General features: G+C 39.9%; 1 protein-coding gene across 2 annotated transcripts in view; it reads right to left on the bottom strand.

The window, feature by feature from the left end:
- The window catches only part of COL17A1 (collagen type XVII alpha 1 chain), a 67,095-nt gene that overhangs the window by 50,943 nt on the left and 2,381 nt on the right, over positions 1-13,771 (bottom strand). For both annotated transcript variants that reach the window (XM_027851540.1, XM_027851541.1), the window contains exons 2-4: positions 5,622-5,684; positions 3,448-3,492; positions 1,406-1,510 (exon numbers count right to left, since the gene is read on the bottom strand). In XM_027851540.1, coding sequence (XP_027707341.1) covers positions 1,406-1,510; positions 3,448-3,492; positions 5,622-5,673 — 202 coding nt within the window. In that variant the 5' untranslated portion in view covers positions 5,674-5,684. The remainder of the gene's footprint in view (positions 1-1,405; positions 1,511-3,447; positions 3,493-5,621; positions 5,685-13,771) is intronic.

Here is a 13,771-nt window from a genome sequence, read left to right as displayed (position 1 = left end):
GCTATGTATAACAAGTAATCATAATAAAAACATAGAAAAGGGGCCAGTGAATGCCTTTGATTATTTCTTAAAGGAGGAATATCTTCTACATTTAGTGGTGAAATGACATTTTTACCCTTATAGAGTTGGTATCACTACACCACCCACTGGAGACCCATAAAAGGAGGGAGAGCCTGTACAGGATGCAAGACTATTAAATTTCTGGAGCCCACAATAACCCAAAGTATGGGCAGGGAAATCAAGATTTGGAAAAAAATTTGATGGAATTTAAGCTTAGGCCACTGTTCAATTGGACCCCAATACGTGTAGACGTGAATGTCATACTCATCAAGTAAATAGGGCTTCCTTCTCTCCACTAAAGGAAGAAGCATTTGGACTAGGTTATTTCTAGGGCACAGAATTTCTTAACAGTATTCTTGTGGCTTACTTTTTTGCCTGAAAAAGATTGTTTCCCTAGGAACCAAGGGAAGTAATTCTAGGGGAAGGTTGACCAGTGGAGTCTTGCACAACACTGTACTCTGATAACACATCATGAACCCAACATTGAAGGTTCTCTTGTGGTCTGTGACCATAGTTACTGCAGATGGTAAAATTGGAAATTAATTTTTAAAAATTTATAATTAATAGGTTTCAATATTAACTTGTATAAGATTTTGAGTTCTAAATTCTTTTTCTTTCTTTTTTTTCTTGGAGGCAATCAGGCAATCAGTGACTTTCCCAGGGCCACACAGCTAGTAAGTGTCTGAAGCTGGATTTGAACTGACTCCAGGGCTGGTGCTCTATCCACTGTGCTACCCAGCTGCCCCTGAGTTCTAAATTTTTCCCCATTCCTCTCCTCTTCCATCCCCAAGACAGCCTGAAATCTGATATAGGCTCTAAATGTACGATCATATTATACATATTAAATTGGAAATTATTTTTAAAAAGCACTGTACATACTTGAAAGGAGATGGCTTACAGTTGAGTGAGAAGAAGGGAGGTGAGTTAAGTGGGCAGGCAAACACTTTCTCCAGTAAGTCCTATTGATTAGTCATGTTTACATTGAGATTTTAATGTGAATGATCACAAATACTGTTAAGCTCCACTCACTTGGGGCTCTGTTTTGTCTTAATGTTCTTGGGAAGTTGGGTATGTGGTAGAAGCTGTTATCAATATCCCTGTACCCACTGCTTTGGTGTTCCCTATCTCCAGCTTCCCTTGCCTTTTTTTTTTTAAATGAGGCAATTGGGGTTAAGTGACTTGCCCAGAGTCACACGGTTAGTGAATGTTGTGTCTGAGGCCAGATTTGAACTCAGGTCTTCCTGACTTCAGGGTGGGTGCTCTATCCACTGCGACACCTAGCTGCCCCTCCTGCCTTGGATTTCTATCTCTGCTGCTTTAGCCCCTCTGCCAATACCATACTTACTGGAGTTTATATAGCCGCTGCTGCCGTGGGTTAAACTCTGCTTCTCCAGCCTACTCCCTCCACTGAGAGATGATGTTTTAGCATATCCATTGCTGGTCCCTCCTTCTGCCAGAAGCAAGAATCAGATTAGAATTTGTGGGTTAGGGTAAGGGAACGAGGTAGAACTCCTCTGCATTGAGGCCACCCCTGAAAAATCTTGACACTCTCCCCCATTCATCCTTCCCTTTGCTTTGATTTTCCTCATCTATGCTTTTGTCTTTGTACCTCTACTCCAGGGATTCTTAACTTTTTTTTAAGTCATGGACCCTTTCTGATGAAACCAATGGAATTGTTTATCCCAGAATAATGTTTTAAAATGTCTAAGATAAAATGCACATAATTAAAAAAGAAACCAATTATATTAAAATACAGTTGTATAAATATTAAAAAAAAAACCAAGTACTCAGGCCCCAGGTTAAGAAGTTCTGCTTTAATACTTAGTATATTGCTGGCATATATTGGATGCTTAACAAATAGTTTTTAAAAACAATAAATGAATTATAATTTATTTGTTATCATCATCTGATTACATAATAAAATTGTATAATCTTGTGATTTTAGAGCTTAGAGATACCTTGACAATCATTCAATCTCATGTTATAGATGGAGAAACTGAGGCCCAGAGAGGGGAGTAGCTGCTACTATTCTCTAGTTATTTCATGCCTCAATGCAAAATTTTCCTAACTTATATTGTAAGCCCTCTGTGCTGAGGAACTCATGTCACCTCCTTCTTGTGTCTCCCACGTCACAGACTGGAGCACTTTGTGAAAGCTCAAATAAATTAGTACTATCAGTAGTCCTGCCTTTAAAGAGTTAACTAGCCTACTGGGGTGAACTTTTTATTTTAAACCAATGTGCCTGAGGACCAACTATATCCATTTTAAGTCATTCACATTAAAATCATAATTCAACAAGCATTTTAAATATTGAATTTAGATGTGCCAAGCACCTTGGATTCTGGGTCAAAGTATCTGTTTTTGTGTGACCTTAAACAAGTCAGTTCACCTCTCTTGACCTCAGTTTCCTTAGTTCTAGAAAATGAAGAGGTAGGAGAACTAAATGGTCTGTAAAGTCTCTTTCACTTTTGAGTCTTAGGAGACCATGACTTTGCTTTAGCCAAAACCATGAAAATGGCGCAGTATGAGGCTGCCTGTAGGTCATTATAAAAATATGCATTAATATTGTATCCTTCCCCAAAGACAATTGATACCAGGGTGATTGTGGCTGTCTAGGCCATCGTAAAACTCTGAAGCACATTTCAGACATTGTCTGTTTCATGACTCAGCAGCCCTCAATTGCCAGCTTATTTCAAAACATCAGTGATTATGTCTTAATCATATTTGTATACCACACTGTGTTTGGCATAGGGTCTTCAATTAAATAAATGCTTAAAATTGAGTAAATGCTTGCTTAATTCAATGAAACTGAGTTGGATGCTTGTTGTTGTTGGAATCGTTGGTGGCTCCTTGCAGGAAAACCATCTGAGTCATTTTTACTATCTTTTCTACCCCACCCCAGCTCCTTTAACTGGAATAAACCCCTATTCTTCCTATGGCAGGCAAGTGAAGGACTGAGTGTAGAGTGATGTACTCAGCAGATGCTCACATATGTTAATAGCACCATGAAGCCTTACTTTTGAGGGTAAGAGTCTTATTGGAGTTATAAGTTTTTCATTTTAAATTGGTATGCTCTGGTGCTAAATGTATCCATTTTAAGTCATTATCACTAAAATTATCACGCAAGAAAGTGGGAGGGTGGCAAAGACTTCATTATGCAGATTTCTTTCTTACCACAGTTTAATCCCAAACACTGTGCTCTCAGACAAAAAGCTTGCCTCTGGGTGTATATAAATATACGTAAAAGTCATTCGGGACTTCCGTGATGGTGATGATTTTAAATATGCCAAATCAGGAATTATGTTCTCATAAAAATTGTGTGCCGGTAAACAGAAACACAATATGCCTTATTTCAAGTGGATAGTACACAGTAAAATAGCTACTTACTTGGTGGTAAGGATGTAAGTCTTGTGGTTACTGTTTCAGTGATGACTAGGGAAAGAAAAAGAAAGAGATAAAATGGCTTATCCCACAGATATCTCCTTGGGCAAGTTGGGGTGGGGAGTGGGGGGCAAGTAGGATTATCACCTGCCTTAGTCTAACTATAGTACAGCAGACTTTCACAGAACCATTTGCTATAGGTCAGAGATATAACTAGGAATTCTGGCACCTGGGACAAATGTTTGTGTGTGTGTGTGTGTATGTGTGCGTGTGTGTGTGTGCGCGCGCATGTGTGGTCTGTACCAGTTAGGTACATTTAGTCCTTCCATTTCAAGTCTCTGTTCTCTTCAATAGCCCAACCTCCTAGGATAAGGAGAAAGGGGCAAGATGGAGGAGGAAGCTAGCCTGTGAGTGAGGGATATCATGCTGATGACATCTTTTGGGCTGCTGGCTCAGTGGGGGACAGGGAGGCAGTAACCCTGTATTGTGCAGAACTGATAGACCAGAGTTCTGCTACAAGGAGGAAGTAGCCTCAGTGCCCTGAAAATAAAGCTGGTTAACCATTTTAGTAATGGCTCTGTGTGTAGCAGTTATGTTTGGGGAGAAGATATAATTTGAACTGTGGTGTAACTAAATCCGTGTTGTAACACATCATGTTACATTAGGGTCCTGCTATTTGGGATACCTGTGTTTTGTTCTCCTTGGATATTCCGTCAACGTGACTCAGAGCAGCTAGCAAAATAGAACATCTCTGAATGAAGCTTTTAAAGCCCCTTAATTCAACAATAGAATCCTATGCTATGCAGGTTTGGCATTAGAAAAGGCCTCACACCTCTTCCCATGACTCATTTTGCCTCTGCAGATTGCTCTGAGCTGCCTCAGCTGGGGCAAGAGGTTGGAACAAAACCTTTTGCTTCCTTGAGACTTGGAGGCATGAACAGGACACAGCATGTTTCAGCTACAGACAAGGGTGTCTTTAGGGCACATAAATCAGTGTTTGCCCTGCCTCCAACATCTATCCTGGGGAAATCAGGTCAAAATCAATAAACAGCACAACCTTTAAGGGGAAAAGGAGTCCCAAGAGGGGAATGTACAAAATGAGGAGGGGTCTTGGGAAGAGGACCTTTGGCAACTAAGCCTCAAACTCGCCTTTTTCAGTGATGGTTGGGTATGTGTGTGTGTGTGGGGGGGTGTCTATGGGCTAGTTGTACATATTAGGACTTTATAAAACTGCCAGTGATTAAAAGCTATGCCCTTCTCCATACAACTAACTATTGCTACTACTACTGCTGCTACTACTACTACTATCACTGTTATTGCTGCTGCTGCTGCTGCTGCTGCAGCTGCTACTACTACTATTATTATTACTGCTGCTGCTACTACTAAATAGCTAACATTTATACATCACTTTAAGGCTTGCGAAACTCCATACATATATAATCTCATTTGATTCTCATAACAGCCTTGTGACATAGATATTATCTATAGGTGACAAAACAGAGGTTGATAGAGGTTATAAACCTTGCCCAGGGTCCCACAGCTGGTAACTAGCAGAGACATGCTACCTCAGTTGTGCTAGCAGGAGCATGAGATTAGATGAGTAATAGAAGCAGCTTTTAAAGCTCAGCAAGACAGCTCTCACAAATGGTGACTAAATTTGAGACAGGGTTTGAATGCTGTCCAGAAGCCTCTCATTGTAGAGCTCCTGGGATTCCCTGATGTACATTGTACTTCAACTTAAAGAATCCAGTTACGAAGCAGAGTGATAGATCTGCAATGAGGAAGACCTGAGTTCAAATGCTGTCTTAGACATTTAATTATCTGGGCACCCCGGGTAAGTCATTTAAATTCTTTCGATCTCAGTTTTCTTGTCTATAAATTAATATCATCCACTTCATAGCTCTGTTGTGAGGATCAAATGGGATAACATGCACAAAACACTTTGTAAATTTTAAAACATTATATAAATTTAAGTTATTTTTTATTATGCTTTCATCTAGAGATATTAGAAGATCACAGAAAAAAAGTTAGTTTTCTATCTGAGTTGCTAAAGGAGACCAGTTAAAAATAACCCAGAGCATTTCATTTGTTCGGTTTCATGGCATTTCTACAGTCCGATCAGTGTTTTCTCTGCAGGACTTTGGCCATTAGAGGACAAGTTCAGAATCTGCTGGTCTTGCCTCTTTCTGTGACTTCGGAGCCTTCTCCCCTGCTTTTCTTGGTTCCATCCATATCATAGCCACCTGAGAGAGAAACAGAGAAACCAGGAAAAGTCATTCCTTTTATTGTTACTTTCCTCCTCAAAAACTGATAGACGCTTCCTATTGCTTCTAGGATAAATTTCAAACTCTTTAGGTAGGTGGTGAAAACCCTCCACCATTCAGCTCCCACCTCAGGCTAATTTCACATTATTCACTTTCTTGTACACTATGTTCCAGCCAAATTGGTCTGCTTGTTTCTTGAATTCAGAATTCCTTCCCCCATCTCTCTAACTCTGTACAGGCTACCCTCCCCCATGCCTGGCATGGCTCCCTCCCCACTTCCTCTTAGAACCTCCATCATCTTTCGGGGTTTATTCATATGCCACCCCTTGTGGGAAACCTTTCCTGCACCTCCAGGTTGCTAGTGACCTTTCATTCTTCAAATTATCACATCTACATTTACCTGTTTACATTTTGTATATTATATCCTTCCCTCCCTTCACCCCACTACCAATGTGAGGTCCTGCATGGAAAGGAGTGATTTTTGTTTTGTCTTTGTGCCTGGCACATAATAGGCACTTTAGAGATGCTTGTTGCTTGGATAGTACAGGATCCCTCGAAGAGAGGAGAATCACAAAGCCTTTACGATGTCATCTTTTCTCCATCTCCCGACTCTGTACATTTTTATTGATTGTCCTTCATTCTTGGAATGTGCTTCCTCCCAATCTCCCCCACTTGGTTTCCCTCATGTTTTAGCTAAAGTCCTGCCTTTTTCAAGAAGGCTTTTTTGGTCTTCCTTAATACTAATGCCTTCCCTCAGAGATTCCCTCTAACTACCTTGTCTATGTCTTATGCCTATCTAGTAGTTTGCATGTTGTCCCTCCATTAGAATGTGAGCTCCTTGAGGCAAGGGCTGTTTTTGCTTTCTATCCCTACCACATGGCACAGTTCATGACACAAAGTAAACACTTAATGAATGCTTGTGGGCTGACATAGCATGAGGGATTTTCAACCACCATGTGCAGCTCCTAGAAGAGAAAAGAAGATTCTCAACTTTAGAGCCTTGATAGGATTCCAAGGATTGCATCCAGGGTGATATTCATGCTATGCAAAAAGATGAGAATAATACAACACAGCATAATAGCACTTGGGATTCTGGTCCAAAGGACCAGAGCTTTTAATTCTGAGAGTGGGGAGCTTCACAGTGCTTATTACTCCTATGGTACAGAAACGAATCCTGCCAGAGAAGATGTGGTTTTTGGAATGGAAACATATCTGCCAATGACCTTTGAATGACTATAAGAGATATTCATCAAAGTGATCACTCAGAGATCCTTTTTAGATGGACCATGATTAATACTGACTGGGCCCAAACAGCTCAAAATATAATATACGGACCTAGGCAGAGCATAGGGATCAAGGATTCATTAATCAGAGTTAATGGCCCAGTTTTATTTACCACCACAGTATCTCTTTCATCCTTCTCTTCCTTTTCACTCCCTCTGCCACCAGCCTAGATCAAGACCTCATTATTCTTCATCTGAACTCCTCTAGCAGCCTTCTAAGTGGTCTATCTGCCTCCAGTATCTTCCCCACTCCAATCCATCCCATCTTCTCAACTTGATGTGGGTATTCCTTCCAGTGATGCAGGTCACAACTCATCCATACCTGCCCCTACTGCGTGGCTCTTGTCTATTTCCTCACATTTTATTAAGTTAATCTGCTCAATGCTCATCTCTAATTATGTCACTCCTCAAAAAACCTTAATAACTCTTCATTGCCTACTGAATCAGGTCCCAATGCCTTAGTCTGACATACAGATCTCCTCCTGCCCACCCCTTCAGCCTTATCCCATGCTGCTTCCTTTTTAAGGAATAGCAGTCAAACAGTAAATACAGATAAACTCTTCGTCCTCTGCTCACACTTTGAGGAAAACCCTTTACTGATGCTATTTTCCCTACCTGGAGAGAATGCTGCTCTTCAACTCCCTCTGTGCATCTACACTTGTCGAAATCCTACCTTTCCTTCAAGTCTAGCTCAAATGCCACTGCTTAGAGACTTCTCTGACCTCCAGCCCCAACTGTGATCTCTCATTCTTCTGTGAACACTCAGAGCACTTTGCTCTTCCTGGGCACTAATCACCATCTACCCTGTTTTGCAGGATGTCTTATCTCCCCTACTATAGTGCAAGTTCCTTGAGGACAGAGACTATTTATTTTATTTATCTCTGTATCCTCCATAGTTTGGAGTCAGAAAGCCCAGTATGAACTGAATTTTGTAACAATAGGTACATAAAATAAAAAACGATAAATTATGTCAAATTATGCTATGATTGATTTTATAAATAAGATCGAGGAAAAGATAAGATTCATATATAGCAAGGATGGAAAGATGGCATTTTGCCACCTGTTTTCTATATTCAGATTGAGAAAAACAGAATGAAAATGGTTAAACAGGAATTGCCACCCAAGATAAGTTAGGAGATGTTTAAAGAGCACCCAGATGCCCTCACCTAGTTCAAGTCACTTGGTCTGAAGGAATTCTATCTAACAATACTGAAAGAACTTATAGACGTCCTTAAACTTTTATCGATTATTTTTGAGGAGTCATGGTGAATGAGAGAGGTGTTATGGGTTTGAAGGGGGGCAAATATTGCCTCATTTTCCAAAAAAGTTAAGAAGCTTTGCACTTGAAACAAGTTTAATGTGGATTCTTGGGGAAATTCCAGAACAGGTTATTAAAGGGATACTTTGTCAGCACTTAATGAAGAGGTGATTGCAAAAGAATTAATATGGATTCATTAAGAATAAATCATGTCTGAATAAGCTCAATAACTGTTTTGATAAGGTTACTAGATGGGTAGGTTGTAGAAATGCTCTGGAAATACTAAATCTCAGTTTTAGAAAGGCGGCTAAGGAAGTCTCACATGATTTCTTTGTGGACAATATGGAGAGACATTGGACTGAATACAGTTAAGTGGGTTCAGGACTGATTGGTTGACTGGCTCCAGAGTGTTGATTAAGGAGGGAGTTCTCCAGTGGAATGTTACAGGCCTATCTAGCTATCTTTCCCCTGTCCTACTGTATGAAGTCATGGTTGGCATTCTAATCCATTTTGGAGAGGGTAGGAAGCCTAGATGGATGCTAAAGAAATGAATGACAGTACTGGGATTTGGAAAGAGTTCAACAGGTTCAAATGACAGGCTTTAGCTAGCAAGATGAAATTTAACTTTATAGTCCTATAGTCCAGCAGAAGTATAAGATTGGGGAGTCATGGCCAAAAGGCATATGAAGAAACAAACAAAAGAGCCTACTTTGAGTATTTTAGGGTAATGTGAGGTCAGTATGTCAACAGTGACTTGTGGAAAAGAGCCAGCATTGATAGGGTCCACAGTGAACAACAGAGATGATAGTTCTGTTATATTCTGCCCTAATCAGAACCCAGCTGGAATGATAGGTTTCAGTTCAGGGTACCATGTTTAATTTTTGTTTTCTTTCTTTCTTTTTTTTTTTGGCAATTGGGGTTAAGTGACTTGCCCAGGGTCACACAGCTAGTAAGTGTCAAGTGTTTGGTCTGAGGCTGGATTTGAACTCAGGTCCTCCTGACTTCAGGGCTGGCACTCTATCCACTGTGCCATCTAGCTGCCCCAGGGTACCATGTTTTAAAAGATTCATTGACAAGGGAGAGTGCAGAATGGATGCCAACAAGCAAGGTAAGAGAACTCAAAACTGTCACATGAGATTGGTTGAAAGAATTGCAGCTGGGTGGTACAGTGGCTAGAGCGCTGGACCCAGAGTCGAGAAGACCTGAGTTCAAACATGACTTCAGACACTTGTTAGCTGTGTTACTCAGGGCAAGTTATTTACTCTTTATTTGTTTCAGTTTGCTCATCTGTAAAGTGGAGATAATAATAGCATTTAATTCGAAGGGCTGTTGTGAGGATAAGTTAAGATAATATTTGTAAAGCACTTGGCAAACCAGAACGTGCTATATAAAAACTAGCTATTATTATATTTGTGGGCTCTAGGTGGCGCAGTGGAGAGAGTGCTGGACCTAAAGTCAGAAAGACTCATCTTCCTGAGTTCAAATCTGGCCTTGGACACTTACTAGCTGTGTCATTCTGGGCAAGTCATTTAAGCTTTGTTTGCCTCAGTTTCCTCATCTGTAAAATGAGCTGCGGAAGGAAATGGCAAATCACATCCATATCTTTGCCAAGAAAAGCCCCCAAAATGGGGTCATGAAGAGTCAGACACAATTGAAAGACTGAACAACAACAACAACAACATTATTATGTTTAACTGGAAGGAATGTTATGTGGAAGAGAGATAATATTTGTTACTAGAGGTAATCAAGAGGATATTAAATCACCCAATATGCTGGGGATGTTCAGGACCAGATTTCTCAATGCTTAGAGTAGGATTTAGACAGGCTTCTGAGGTTCCTTTCGGTCCCAGGATTCCATGATTCTAGAATATTCTCCCTTTACTCAGTTCAGTGTCTATCTTGGCCCTTGCACAGTGGAATACGTTCCACTGCTGAAGCCCTTTCCTTAGAAGAATCTTTGGCTCACTTTATTGCCCTTTCTCACCTAAAATCAGGCCCATGGAAAAATAGCCATCAGAAGAATTCCATTCAGCCCATGGAAAAGTAGACCCTGGTTAACTAATTGTACCAACCGTCCTCATTGTGTTTTCTCGGAGACAGCCTAGCTGCAGGCTGGGAATGAGGCTCCACAGAACAAATTCTGGCTGAATCTGAAATGCCACAGAAAGTATGTATCCCAGGGCCAAAAGGAGGAGCTCAATAAACAGAATAATGGACTCTAGTCTAATTAAAAAGCCATCCTTGACTTGTGAGTTGAACTGATTTCCAGAAATCCCATGTATACTTTATACCATGCAAACTTATATGGAACTTAACACCTTTCCTAGAATCCTTCATGTGGGCACTAACTGAGGGCCCTTCTTTAATAAACTGACCTTTAGCTATGGACTAATGGCCGTTTTCCAGAAGTAGGCATTTCATTGCCCTTAGAGGCTATTGAGGGCAAACAATGTGGTTATTTTCTATTCTGTGAAATGATATGACAAAATGGAGGGCTCCTGGTATAGTGGAAAGAGTTCTGGGCCTGGTCACACAGACATGGGTACAAATTCCAGGTTTGACACTCATTAGCTGTGTGACTTTGGGTTAAGAAGGCACTTAACCTCAATGTATCTCAGGAAACTCCCTAAGATTCAATCTTAAAGTTGGAAAGGATCTTAAGAGACCATTTAGTATGATCTCCTCATTTTATAGATGAGGAAACTGAGTTACAAAGAAGTTATGAGACTTGTTTGATGTCATACAGATGGTGTCAGAGGAGGAACTTATTTATTAAGTCCTAAATGATATTTTTTGGAGGAAGATGAGTGAGTGTGTGTGTGTGTGTGTGTGTGTGTGTGTGTGTGTGTGTGTGTATACCCAGGTCTTACTCTAAGGCTAACCTTCTAACTTTTATGCCCTGATGTATCTCTTCACTCACTATTTGCCACAGTATTGGAATTTCTGAGACATGTCAAGTATGAGATTGCGTGAAGCACATGTGTCTTCCAAGAAGCTGAACCAGTCAATTTCTGACCAACGCCCATAACATTGGGTATAGGGACAGCTGAATAGAAGATTCACAATTGGAAGTATCTCTCCACTCCTTCCCCCATGTCCAAATCCAGGGATATGTGGTCACTGAATTCATAGGCTAGGTCATATTTTCATATCTTTTCTTAGGTCTAACTTTGGAGTCTTACAGATTTTGGAAATACTGCGTGGCTCTGGATTCAAGGCTTGGGTAGGTAGGGGTAATGTAGATGCCTTCCCGTCTCCCTAACTCCCCTCCCATCTCGTAGGAGATGCCATTGCTCACATCTTTATAAGGCGCTGTTTCAGAACGAACATTTTTAAACTGCTGTATTGTTAGACCTTAGAAATCAAGTTAGGAAACACATTAGGATGAAAGAATGAGCCTTTTCACCAGATCCAAGGATGTATATTCTAGTTCCATCAGGATAGTCTAATTCAGAGTTACTTGGGATAAAAAAAAGCCCTAAATCTGAAGTTCCAGCTCTTTCCTTTACTAACTATGAGACTCTGATCAAGTCATTTAACCTATCCGAGCCTCAGTTTCCTCATTTACAAAATAAGGATAGGAATACTCGCATTGCCTACTGCCAAGATGCTTTGTAAACTTTTCAAGTGTTACATAAAATGAGCTATAATTATTGCTATTTTCATTAGAAACAGTAGTGCTGTTGAGCAGTTTTGTAGTTCTTTATTATGAGGCAAATGCATTTTATACATAAGGTATGTTTTTAAGATTTGAAAATACCCAGGGACATTTCCTTACAACATAAAAATATGAGTACAATTGTTTGGGTCCATTTGCAAGGGCTGTCACTTTCTGTTTTGTAGAAATAAAATCTTTTTAGGTAAATCACCATTAAAATTGCTCTCATAGTCGATCTCTAATACAAAGACAAGGGACAGCTAGGTGGCTAAGTGGATGGAACGCTGGGCCTGGAGTCAGGAAGATTCATCTTCGTAAGTTCAAATCCGACCTCGGATACTTCCTAGCTATGTGACCTTGGGCAAGTCACTTAACCCTGTTTGCTTCGGTTTCCTTGTAGGTAAAATGAGCTGGAGAAGGAAATGGCAAATATTCCACTATCTTTGCCAAGAAAACCCCAAATTGGGGTTTTCACGAAAAGTCAGACACCACTGAAATGACTGCACAGCAACAATAAAAAAATTGGGACAACTGGGGAGTGTCAATGGATTATAAGCCATCTTAATGACAGGACCTGAGAGGTAGGGTGGAGCAGTAAATAAGGACCACAGTCTTGGAGTTAGGAGAAAGCAGAGATCAGATCTAGCCTCTGACATTTACTGACTATCTGACCCCAAGCAAGTGATTCAACCTCTCTGGGGCTCATTTTCCTCATCTGTAAGATGAAGTTGAGTAGCTCCCTGATAGGGATGTCACGAGGACCAAATTACATAATATATCTAAAGGAACTTTGCAAACCTTAAAGAGCTATCTAAATGTAATTTTGTTGCTATGACTCCTAACAATCAGAAGAGGAGGAGAATCTATATGTTTTTCTCTTTAGTCTTTATTTTTGGGAACAAGAGTTTCTATTTTTTGCTAAAGACTTACAAAGGATGTGTGTCTTCTGTGCAATTTCCATTCCTCCATGATCTATACATTGCTAAATTTTAAAACCAAATAATAATATATATAGATGTGTCCTGGTAAATATTTTAACAACCATTTCTCTGAAAAAACAAAACAAAACAAAACCAAACACCAAAAAACGAACACATGACACACTATTAAGTTTGATCTACATTATTTACAATTCTCCATCACTTTCTTCTGTGTAGACAATCAACAAAATAATAAATCAAGCCCCAGTTTGTAGCATTTGCTTATTTCTAAGATGTAAATGCTCATTTAAAATTTAACAACCAGCTCTTTGAGTATATATGTGTGTTTATAAGTCTAGATATGTCTATATTTATATATACATGTGTGTATATGTGTGTGTGTGTATATGTACCAAACAACCTGGGATTGAATAATAATAATAATAATTAGCATTTAAGGTTTGCAAAGTGCTTTGCATTATCTCATTTGTTGTTCACAACAACTTTGCAGAGTAGATGCCACTATTATCCCTGTTTGATAGATGAGGAAACTGAGATTCAGAGAGGCCAAGTGATTTGCCCAGTCATATCAATGATGGAATTTGAACTCAGGTCTTTCTGACTCCAGGCCTGGTTCTCTATCCACTGAGCCACCTAGCTGTTTCTCTACTGGGAGGTCATCAAGTAAAGGCTAGATGACTGATGTCGGAAATGTTGAGAGAATTTTTTTTTCATGTATAGGTTGGATTACGTGACTGCTGAAGTCCTTTCCAACTCTGAGATTATATATTTAAGATGAAATTCAAATTCATTAACTTTTGAGTGGCAGTCCAATAGCACAGAATTGGGTTGACTAAAGGTGATAATACCAGGGGCAAAAGTCATTTCAAAAAGATGTAGTCACACCCAGACTCTTGGGTCTTCAGCAGGAAATGATGCCTGACTGC

Source organism: Vombatus ursinus, unplaced genomic scaffold (assembly GCF_900497805.2).
Source record: "Vombatus ursinus unplaced genomic scaffold, bare-nosed wombat genome assembly UNPS02009205.1, whole genome shotgun sequence".
NCBI classification, from domain to species: domain Eukaryota; kingdom Metazoa; phylum Chordata; class Mammalia; order Diprotodontia; family Vombatidae; genus Vombatus; species Vombatus ursinus.
Note: the sequence above shows the minus strand (reverse complement) of the source record. Positions and strands in the feature narration are given on the sequence as shown.